This window comes from Neofelis nebulosa, chromosome 6 (genome assembly GCF_028018385.1).
Source record: "Neofelis nebulosa isolate mNeoNeb1 chromosome 6, mNeoNeb1.pri, whole genome shotgun sequence".
Taxonomy (NCBI): Eukaryota; Metazoa; Chordata; class Mammalia; order Carnivora; family Felidae; genus Neofelis; species Neofelis nebulosa.
The window spans coordinates 4,006,704-4,018,859 of NC_080787.1; the positions used below are offsets into that span (position 1 = coordinate 4,006,704).

The 12,156-nt window shown below is 40.3% G+C and overlaps 1 protein-coding gene across 1 annotated transcript; it reads right to left on the minus strand.

Annotated features, from left to right (window-relative positions):
- Window positions 1–8,916: 8,916 nt before the first annotated feature.
- Window positions 8,917–9,882, minus strand: LOC131515516 (olfactory receptor 14J1). Its single transcript, XM_058736219.1, has one exon. The coding sequence runs from the start codon at window positions 9,880–9,882 to the stop codon at window positions 8,917–8,919; it is 966 nt and encodes a 321-aa protein (XP_058592202.1).
- Window positions 9,883–12,156: the final 2,274 nt, after the last annotated feature.

The window sequence follows — 12,156 nt, forward strand, 5'->3', positions numbered from 1 at the left end:
TTTAGGTCATGACGACTTCATGACAAAATACTGGATTTTGAGTTGGAATATTTGAGTTCAGAGAAGACTGCACAGAGCAGCTATGGGCGTTGATCAACCAGTTCAGCACATGGAAAGGGAAACAAGACTGCCCTCCCAGAGAAGATCAGGTGTCTTCCTCAAAACTCCTGGAGAAATGAACGTCAACATCACTTTTCAGAGACTAGAAATTGTCTTATATCTTGTTAGGTTTGGTATAGAGTGTTTATTTTATTTTATTTAAAAAAATTTTTTCAATATGAAATTTATTGTAAAATTGGTTTCCATACAATGGTACACAGTGTTTTAAAAATCAGTTATCACAAAAAGATTCAAGGGTAGCAGGGAAGATGGTGGCGTAGGAGGACGCTGGGCCCACCGCGCGTCCTGCTGATCACTTAAGATTCCACCTACACCTGCCTAAAGAACCCAGAAAACCGCCAGAGGATTAGCAGAACGGAGTCTCCGGAGCCAAGCGCAGACGAGAGGCCCACGGAAGAGGGTAGGAAGGGCGGCGAGGCGGTGCGCGCTCCACGGACTGGCGGGAGGGAGCCGGGGCGGAGGGGCGGAGGGGCGGCCCGCCGGCCAAGGGGAGCCCCCGAGTCTGGCTGGCAAAAGCGGAGGGGCCGGACGGACTGTGTTCCGACAGCAAGCGCGACTTAGCGTCTGGGAGGTCAGAAGTTAACAGCTCTGCTCAGAAAGCGGGAAGGCCGGAGGACAAAGGGAGGGAGAGCTGCTGAGCCCCGGAGGAGAGAGCTCAGTTTGGTGGGGAACAAAGGCGCTCGCCAGCGCCATCTCCCCCGTCCATCTCCCAGCCAAAATCCCAAAGAGAACCAGTTCCTGCCAGGGAACTTGCTTGCTCTGCGCAAACACCCAACTCTGTGCTTCTGCGGAGCCAAACCTCCGGCAGCGGATCTGACTCCCTCCCGCTGCCACAGGGCCCCTCCTGAAGTGGATCACCTAAGGAGAAGCGAGCTAAGCCTGCCCCTCCTGCCCCCGTGCACCTTGCCTACCCACCCCAGCTAATACGCCAGATCCCCAGCACCACAAGCCTGGCAGGGTGCAAGTAGCCCAGACGGACCGGGCCACGCCACCCCACAGTGAATCCCGCCCCTAGGAGAGGGGAAGAGAAGGCACACACCAGTCTGACTGTGGCCCCAGAGGTGGGCTGGGGACAGACATCAGGTCGGACTGCGGCCCCGCCCGCCAACTCCAGTTATACACCACAGCACAGGGGAAGTGCCCTGCAGGTCCTCACCACTCCAGGGACTATCCAAAATGACCAAACGGAAGAATTCCCCTCAGAAGAATCTCCAGGAAATAACAACAGCTAATGAACTGATCAAAAAGGATTTAAATAATATAGCAGAAAGTGAATTTAGAATAATAGTCATAAAATTAATCGCTGGGCTTGAAAACAATATAGAGGACAGCAGAGAATCTCTTGCTACAGAGATCAAGGGACTAAGGAACAGTCACGAGGAGCTGAAAAGCGCTTTAAACGAAATGCAAAACAAAATGGAAACGACAGCTCGGATTGAAGAGGCAGAGGAGAGAATAGGTGAACTAGAAGATAAAGTTATGGAAAAGGAGGAAGCTGAGAGAAAGAGAGATAAAAAAATCCAGGAGTATGAGGGAAAAATTAGAGAACTAAGTGATACACTAAAAAGAAATAATATATGCATAATTGGTATCCCAGAGGAGGAAGAGAGAGGGAAAGGTGCTGAAGGGGTACTTGAAGAAATTATAGCTGAGAACTTCCCTGAACTGGGGAAGGAAAAAGGCATTGAAATCCAAGAGGCACAGAGAACTCCCTTCAGACGTAACTTGAATCGATCTTCGGCACGACATATCATAGTGAAACTGGCAAAATACAAGGATAAAGAGAAAATTCTGAAAGCAGCAAGGGATAAACGTGCCCTCACATATAAAGGGAGACCTATAAGACTCGTGACTGATCTCTCTTTTGAAACTTGGCAGGCCAGAAAGGCTTGGAACGATATCTTCAGTGTGCTAAACAGAAAAAAATATGCAGCCGAGAATCCTTTATCGGCAAGTCTGTCATTTAGAATAGAAGGAGAGATAAAGGTCTTCCCAAACAAACAAAAACTGAAGGAATTTGTCACCACGAAACCAGCCCTACAAGAGATCCTAAGGGGGATCCTGTGAGACAAAGTACCAGAGACATCACTACAAGCATAAAACATACAGACATCACAATGACTCTAAACCCGTATCTTTCTATAATAACACTGAATGTAAATGGATTAAATGCACCAACCAAAAGACATAGGGTATCAGAATGGATAAAAAAACAAGACCCATCTATTTGCTGTCTACAAGAGACTCATTTTAGACCTGAGGACACCTTTAGATTGAGAGTGAGGGGATGGAGAACTATTTATCATGCTACTGGAAGCCAAAAGAAAGCTGGAGTAACCATACTTATATCAGACAAAGTAGACTTTAAATTAAAGGCTGTAACAAGAGATGAAGAAGGGCATTATATAATAATTACAGGGTCTATCCATCAGGAAGAGCTAACAATTATAAATGTCTATGCGCCAAATACCGGAGCCCCCAAATATATAAAACAATTACTCATAAACATAAGCAACCTTATTGATAAATGATAATGCAGTATTACTTAACTAGAAGAAGTATATAAATACAGATTAATAAAAAATATTTGAAAGCATAGGAAAAGAGATAAAAATTGATATGTTCTGGGTGCCTGGGTGGCTCAGTTGGTTAGGCATCCGACTCTTGATTTTGGCCCAGGTTATGATCTCATGGTTGGTGAGTTTGAGCCCCACATTGGGCTCTGCTCTGACAGCGTAGAGCCTGCTTGGGATTCTCTCTCCTTCGCTCTCTGCCCCTCCCCCACTTTTGTGCGTGTGCGCTCTCTCTCACTCAAAATAAATAAACCTGAAAAAATAATATGTCCTTTTTGTAACTAGGTAGCATCATTAATAAAATAAGTCAATGAAAGAAAATTTCATAAATTGTGTTAACATATTTGGTGTACAACTTAAAAGGAAAAAATATAGTTTAGGGGCACCTGGGTGGCTCAGTCTGTTGAGCATCTGATTCTTGATTTTGGCTCAGGTCATGATCCCAGGGTTGTGGAATAGAGTCCCACATCAGGTTCTGCACTGATGGCACATGGCCTGCTTGGGATTCTCTCTCTCCCTCTCTTTCTGCCCCTTCTCCACCTGCACACATGTTCTCTCTCTCTAAAATATATATTTTATAGAGATTATAAAATATATGATGTATTTAATATATATTTTATTTTATATATAAATATATTATATAAATATAATATGTTTAATATATAATATAGGATATAATATAAATATATGTCATTTACATGTTATATATTATGTTATATATATTATACATTAAATAGTTATATATTACATAATATATAATATAATAACATGTAAACTCTCTCCCTCTCTCTCTATATATATAGAGAGAGAGACACATATATATATAATCTAATATATAGACAGATAGTTTTTCACATTACTGAAGATGGATTGAATAGTCTAATATTTGAGGAGAAAAAATATTGGATTAGTAGTCATTGAAGGCTATCTCTTACTAACCTAGACAAGTTTTGTTGCTACATTTAAAAACTCATATTCAACTTATTTGATATAATATTTGCAAAGAAATACACCTGGAAAAAATGGACTTAAAGAGGGGACCGAGAAAGTGGCTGTTGCCATCATAAAACACAGAATACTCATGTGTGTAAGAGTTTACACAATTAATAAAGCATAAAATGTTGAAAATTAACACGGATAATATGGAGAAGGAAATATGGTAAACATGTTTAATCTCTTGAGGTAAAATATCACTGCTATAAAAATTAAAAAAATTAAGGATCCCCACAATATCCCATGCTGTATAGATCTTATGTACTTTTGTAGATACATGATATCTTTTTATCAATGACAAAAAGACCAAAAACCCACTTAAAAATGGGCAAAAGATTTGAACAAACACTTCCAAGTTCAAGACACATAATGCGTAAGTGGCTGAGAAGCCCATGAAAAAATGCTCAACCTCATTAGTTATTAAGGAAACACATTAAAACCGTATTGATATGCTACTAAATGCATATTTTATTTTATTTTTTAATGCATATTCTAAAAGCTAAAAAGTTAAAGAGAATGACAATGCTAATGTTGGTGTGAACATAGAGCAACTGGAACACTCACACATTGCTGGCATGTTTTATCTGGGGAATGTAAGACAGCACAGTGCTCTGGAAATCTGTGACAATTTTTTTGTAAAATTTAGCAAGCATGCACATTATGAATTCAGCCATTGCACTCCTAAATATTTACTCAGAATTAAATATGAGTGTGAAGAAACTTATAGAAATATTTATAAAAGCTTTATTTATGTACTCCAAACTGCAACTGATACCCCAGACCCAAATGCTCATGGATTGTGAATGAATAACAAAGCATAGTAGCATATCTATTTCACAGAACACAGCCCAGAACTCAACTAGATGGATAAATCACAAGACCATTATGCTCAGCAAAAGAGGCTTAGCATCAAAGAGTGCATATGATTTCACTTGCAAAAATTCTAGAAAATGCAAACAAATGTTTAATACATTTAATACATGTTAAATACCAACGTTTAATGACAAAAAGTGGATTAGTGACTTCTTGCAGTAGAGGGCAGAAGGAGGAAGGACTCCAGATACACAAGAATCTTTTTGGGGTGATGGAAATGTTTTGTATCTTGATTGTGGGTGTTGTCAGTGTTCATTGATTTATACACTTGAAGTGTAATAACCTTCATATAAATTTTACCATAAAAAAGTTGATGAAAAATGTAAAAAAGAATCAAAGTGTGTTGTATTCAAAATTGAAGTTGTATTGTAATCAAAATAGAAGATTTGTAGGAATCAGTTATGAGTCTCCTCCAGTGCACCAGCCCAGGATAATGTTACCCGGGCCAAAAAGATGTCCACAGACACAGAAGATGTGATCAGTAGCATTTTGGTGCAGTATGGGGCCTGAGTAAAAGGGAATATTCAGTGATCTGTATTGAGCAATAAGGTAGGCAAAAGAGCTATTTATGGAGATAAAAAATGAAGAATAAAGAAAAAAATGAATAAGTGAACAAAAATAAATTGGACAAACTACCAGTGATAACCTGATTATTGATTAACCTTATAATATCAACAATCTTCATGTCAGTTATCTGTAACCATTTTCTTTTCTTCTTGATTGGCAGTCTCTGGGTGGCTTATCTCATTTACATGGGGCCATTCTTTACAAATAATGAATTCCTCATCTGAGAGTTTGGTTGAGGCCCCAGGAATATTTTCCTCTTAAATCTAGCTCAAAATGATCTCATTCAAAAAAGTATGAAATTCTACAAATAGTAATTATTTTTGTTTGATACCATTTCTTCTCTTTCCCTTGAGAAGTAAAAAAAAAAATCCTCTGTAAGAAAAAAGACATTCCACATAAGTAAATTTAATTAAATAAAATTAATAATTATTAAATCAAATTAAATTTAAAAAATAAATATTTAAAAAAATTTTATTATTTTTTTTTTAAATTTTTTTTTCAACGTTTTTTATTTATTTTTGGGACAGAGAGAGACAAAGCATGAACGGGGCAGGGGCAGAGAGAGAGGGAGACACAGAATCGGAAACAGGCTCCAGGCTCCGAGCCATCAGCCCAGAGCCTGACGGGGGGCTCGAACTCACGGACCGCGAGATCGTGACCTGGCTGAAGTCGGACACTTAACCGACTGCGCCACCCAGGCGCCCCTAAAAAAATTTTAAAAACATTTATTCATTTTTGAGAGACAGAATGTAAGCAAGAGAGGAGCAGAGAGAGAGCAGAATCCGAAGTAGGCTCCAGGCTCTGAGCTGTCAACACAGAGTCCAGTGCAGGGCTTGAACCCACCAACTGTGAGATCATTACCTGCACTGAAGTCAGACGCTCAACTGACTGAGCCACCCTGGTGACCTATAAATTTTAAATATTATTTAAATAAAATTTTAAAGCAATAAATATTTTCTGTGAGAATAAAAACTACTCTATGAAATTGAATACATAGAATTATGTACATAGAAGTACATAGAATATGTACATAAATACATAGAAGTTTCTCTGCTTTAGAGGAGATAAAGCAGAAGACCAGCGGACATCCAAGGAGATTCAATGATGTATTGAACACATGCAGGAGGTGGGAGAGTAAAGAGGCAATTCTACTGCTAGGCGTGTAGCCTGAGGAATTCATTACATATGTATAAAAGACATGCCTGGATGAAGATATTCACCAATGTGTTGTTTAGAATAATGACAAAAAGAAACATTTTCAAACGGGGATGGGTTAAATACAGTGCACAGCCATTGAAATGATTTTACGTATTTCTCTAGAATGATGTTATTTCATAATGGGAATTTATCAACCGTATGTAAAGTGGTATTACAGTGCAATATAATGTTCACACATGTATACACATAAATAGAAAAATGTCTAGCGGCACCTGGGTGGCTCAGTCGGTTGGGCGTCCGACTTCGGCTCAGGTCACGGTCTCGTGGTCCCTGAGTTCAAGCCCCGCGTCGGGCTCTGTGCTGACTGCTCAGAGCCTGGATCCTGTTTCGGATTCTGTGTCTCCCTCTCTCTGTGACCCTTCCTCGTTCATGCTCTGTCTTTCTCTGTCTCAAAAATAAATAAACGTTAATTTTTTTTTTTTAAATGTCTAGGGGCACCTGGGTGGCCCAGTTGGTTAAGCATATGATTTCGGCTCAGGTCATGATCTCGTGGTTCATGAGTTCAAGCCCCACATCAGACTCTCTGCTGTCAGTGCAGACAGCCGACTTTGGGTCCTCTGCCTCCCTCTCTCTCTCTGCCCTTCCCCTGCTCTCTCTCTTTCAAAAATTAAAAAAAAAAAAATTAAAAAAAGAAAAATATCTAGAAGTATAGTCACAGATAATACAATATCCATTCCAATGGGTTGATGGTTTACTTTAAAATTTTTCTTTGTCCTCATTATGGAATTATTTACAAATAATATGCAACCTGTTTAAAATATATATATATATATATATATATATATATATATATACACACACACATACATATACATATTAATGCACATCTAGAGATAGAGGAACCACTGTGGACCAAGCTTTAAGACTGCAAAATATGACACTGAGAGAGATTTTGTCCTCAATTTCAGCTACATACTTGAAGAGAAATAAAATGCATGACCTTTAAAAACAAACAACAAAACAATCTTCATGTGTGTACATGCATGTGTAGGTTACTATGGACAGAAGCATTAATCCAAACAGCCATGTAAAAAACATTCCCCATTATTCAGCAATCGCTCATCCCCACTGTTCTCAGTGTACTTTAGTTCACTTCAGCAAACCTGGGAACCAGTGCAGTATTGTCCTCTTGTGATTTATTAGCCCTTCATGGAGAAGGTTACACAGCCTCCTACCCCAGAAGGAGTCAGACCTTGGACCCACAAGGCCTGGGACTCATGCTTATAGGTTGGAGCTGTTCCCCGTTCCTCAACCTTGTTGTGTTTCATGGACCCAGGAGGCCTCCCTGCCTTACTCTGTAAAAACATCTTGTCAAGCTCTTCTATGGATCAGAATAAGAAATACATTAATGCAAACATCTCTAGTAATGGAAAAGCAGTACTGAATTACAGTACTATGTGCTTCTGTTTCTATGTTTATACACACAGACACACATGCTGGGAAGCATTTGCAAGTAGATGCAAATAAACAAGCTTTGAGTCAGACTAATATTAGTTTCAATCACAGCTTTACTACCCTTTTTTTAAATGTTTATATATTTTTTGAAAGTCTTTTTTTTAATGTTTATTTCTGAGACAGAGAGAGACAGAGCATGAGTGGGGGAGGGGCAGAGAGAGAGGGAGACACTGAATCAGAAGCAGGCTCCAGGCTCCGAGCTGTCAGCACACAGCTCGACCCGGGGCTCGAACTCATGGACCGTGAGATCATGATTTGAGCCGAAGTTGGACGCTCAACTGACTGAGCCACCCAGGTGCCCCAATGTTTATTTATTTTTTTTTGAGAGACAGAGTGCATGTGCGCCTGACGGAGAGAGAGAGAGAAAGAGAGAGAGAGCAGGGGAGGGGCAGAGAGGGGACAGAGGATCTGAAGTGGGTTCTGCACTGAAAGCAGTGAGCCTGATGCGGGTCTCAAACTCACCAACCATGAGATCATGACCTGAGCCAAACTCAGATGCTTACCTGACTGAGCCCCCCAGGCACCCACAGCTTTTTATTTGAGAAGTCTCAAGAAACCAATCTTTTCTAAATTTAGTGTCCTAATTGATCGAATGGGGACAATGTAGCATAGCTAGAAGAGTTGTCTAAAGGAGTTAAAAGAAACCCATGTATAATGAAACCGACATTTATTAGGGACTGAAAAAATTGTAGGAAAAGCTATTGAAAAGCTTAATAGGAAGGGGAATTAATGTAGAAACTTGACAGAGGTAAGAAACTTGGAGGCACACCAGCAAGCACACATGTATACCAAGAACTATACCAGGAACGTGCCCCCATAAAAACAGTCAGCCTATGTGCCAGCAGTCTGGAGCCTATCTGTTAGAAATCACCTTCAGATGATGCCAGCCAGGCCCTAAACTCATTGCCCTTTCTGTTTTATTTCAGAAAAAAATCCTAAAAGATGCCTTAAAATAACTCTTGAATTGGAGGAAGGAAGGCCACTATCCTGAGAAGCATAATATCTTACTCAGATTTTGAGCAGAATATGAAGAATAGAAACATTGGAAGGGTGGAAATCAGACCTACCCTTTTACAATCTGAAACCTAATGACAATAACTTTTATTTGTATGGTTCTTTAGAATTTAAAAATGGCTTTTAAATACATCTTTCTCGGGGAAAATTCTCCTTTTGACAGCACCTTCCTCAGAGCGGCCTTCATGGCTTCATTGCGTAAACTGTAGATAACTGGATTGAGTGTGGGTGGTATCACCGTGTAGAATATGGAAAACGTGAGGTCCATAGCTGATTGGGAGCCAGAAGGGGGCCGCAGAAACTCAAAACCTGCTGTGGAGAGGAAGAAGGTGACTACAAACAGGTGTGGTAGGCAGGTGGCGAAGACCTTGGTCCGGCCCTCTGCTGATGGGATCCTCAGCACGGCAGAGAAGATGTGGACATAGGAGAGCACAATGGACACCAGGCAGATGAATGCTGCCGAAGTTGTGAAGGCAGCCACTGCAATCTCATTGACGAATTCATGAGAACAAGCTAGTTTCAGCATCTGAGGAATGTCACAGAAGAACTGGTAAATGACTCTCTCCCCACAGAGAGGTATGGAGAAGTTCACAGCAGTATGCATGAGCCCAGAGAAGCCCCCAGCAAGCCACACAGCTGCCACGGCGTGCCTACAAGTGCAGGGGTCCATAATGGTCTCATACTGCAGGGGTCGACAGATGGCGACATACCGGTCATAAGACATCACCGTGAGGATGGCCACTTCTGATGAGGCCAGAGCTATGAAGAAGAAAACCTGAAGGATGCACTGACCAAGTGAAATGTAACCGCTGTTTGTAAGTGAATTTGCAATGGACTGAGGCACTGTGACAGAGATGAAACAGAGGTCTAGGACAGAGAGGTGCTTCAAAAAGTAATACATGGGGGACTGAAGGCGATGGTCCAAGGTGGTCACGGTGATGATGAGGAGGTTTCCTGTCAAGGCCATCAGGTATGTCACCAAAAACAGCAATGCATATAAAATCTGAAGCTTTTGGTTTTCAGAAAACCCCATGAGGAGGAATCCACTCATGGAGGTCAAATTGGCCATGGTCACACTGAACGTAGCAAGTATGACTGTCTGGGAAGCCAAACAACAGTAGAAAGAATGTATCATATTTAGTATATCTGCATGTCAGGTTAACAGTGCACCCAACATAGACCTACCGAAATCAAGACAAACGTATCCCCGTAGTGATTAGGTAACACTTCATTTAGAAAAACCTTTACTACAGATACCATATGTTTTCACTCTTATGTGGATCCTGAGAAACTTAGCAGAAACTCATGGGGGAGGGGAAGAAAAAAAAAAGAGGTTAGATTGGGAGCGAGCCAAAGCATAAGAGACTCTTAAAAACTGAGAACAAACTGAGGGTTGATGGGGGGTGGGAGGGAGGGGAGGGTGGGTGATGGGTATTGAGGAGGGCACCTTTTGGGATGAGCACTGGGTGTTGTATGGAAACCAATTTGACAATAAATTTCATATATTAAAAAAAAAGAAAAACCTTTACTTATTATTCAGAAACAGAAGCTCTAAGGGTGACCAATGGCATCACATAGCTTGAAAAAAGTCATCAGAATTTTCTGGAGCAGAGTTTGGATTGTTAAAGGTGTGAAACTGACAGAGACGATGAAATCTTTCCACTCAACATAGTCACTGAAGATTGTACTAGTATTATTGCATCTTATTATGATACCTTAGTATTACAGTAAGGTAGTAACACTTCTTTTGTTAACCATCTAAAATTAAATTGTTGGTACCACCTTGTAAGTGGATCTAAGAACAGACCAGAGGCAAACGTGGGGGAGCTGTTCACTCTAAAAACAGTCATATTCCTTGCCTCTGGAAGGCTCTCGACATTTTTAAAATATGGAACTTGGTTGGAATGAACTTCCCAGAGCAAGCTCAAGCAGTGAAATAAACCTCAAAATTGTCACATGCAGATGCCACTGAAACTAAGCATTGAATTCTGAGGTTTGGAACTTGATAGATATCACAACTGTCTGATGGTGCCTTGTTCTTTTAATTTTTAAAACCTTAGGATGATTTGGATTTGGATACGTCCAATCAGGTTCTTTTGAACAAATAATGAGGTTTTCTAAAAAATATTGAGTTCTGGGGCACTGGGTGGCTCAGTCGTTTAAGCGCCTGGTTCTTGATCTCGGCTCAGGTCATGATCTCACAGTTTGTGAGTTTGAGCCCCACATAGGGCTACGCTCTGCCAGTGAGGAACCTGCTTGGAATTCTCTCTCTCTTCCTCTCTCTCTATTCCTCCCCTGCTCGCAATCTCTCGCTGTCTCTCTCTGAGTGAATAGATAACTTAAAAAAATTTGAAGAAGTATTTAGTTCTTACTACATTGTAGGCAGAATGCTTTCCAGTATTATCTCTATTGTGACTTCTCCAATAAGAGTAAACATTTACTTTTCTTTTTCTCCAGGACATGAAATATATTAGCTAGTGAGTGCCCATTTCTAAAAATAATCAATCAAACAAACAAAACCTTAATACCACATATAACATAATTGTTAGGGGGATTGGCTGGTGTCACGTTTTATGTTAAAGGTGATACTGTAGAATCATAAAACCATTCTGTGTATCAGAGTTTACTCCACCGATTTCTACTTCTTTTTAAAAATCTGTGGATTTGTTGAAAGGTCAATTCACCTTCAGTGAGTTTCTTGGTCAAGAAGGCAATTTCTTCACCATCTCTGTCCATTTCTCCACCTTTGATAATGGTACCTAACATAGAAGCACTAAGTAAATATTTATTTAACTGGGTATATACTTGATTGATTTCAATTCTATACAGTTTATCAAGTTGCTTGAATTAGTCCATCAGATACTGTGGTTTATTACATTGATTAATCCCTACCCAATGGAAAGAGGTTGAAAATCACTGAGGTAGTACCTTTTTGTTTTGCTGTAATTTATTTTGAGAACTCGCTGAAACTAATTATTAGGAAGCATTCTGGCAACAGCATGGATGTTGGATTAGCAGGATGTAAGATTGAAAAATGAAATATTGCCAGAGATGGTGAAAGTTTGAACTGATCTGTAAGTGTGACAAGAAGTGACAAGTACAAGAGAAAATGGGCAGATAAAACCTGATGTGATGGACGTACAGAGAAAAGATGTTGTGCTATTCTCCAAAACAGATACAGACAGGGAGGTTGTTGGGAGAGGAGGTGACCCTGATGAGAAAGACCCAGTCTGAGGTGATTGTGTGCTGAGCCTGAGGTCGAATATGAGGATCTAGAACTGAAAACACCATCAATGTAGAAAAGCAGTGAACCTAGCTCCTTTGAAAGGCACTTACAAGAATA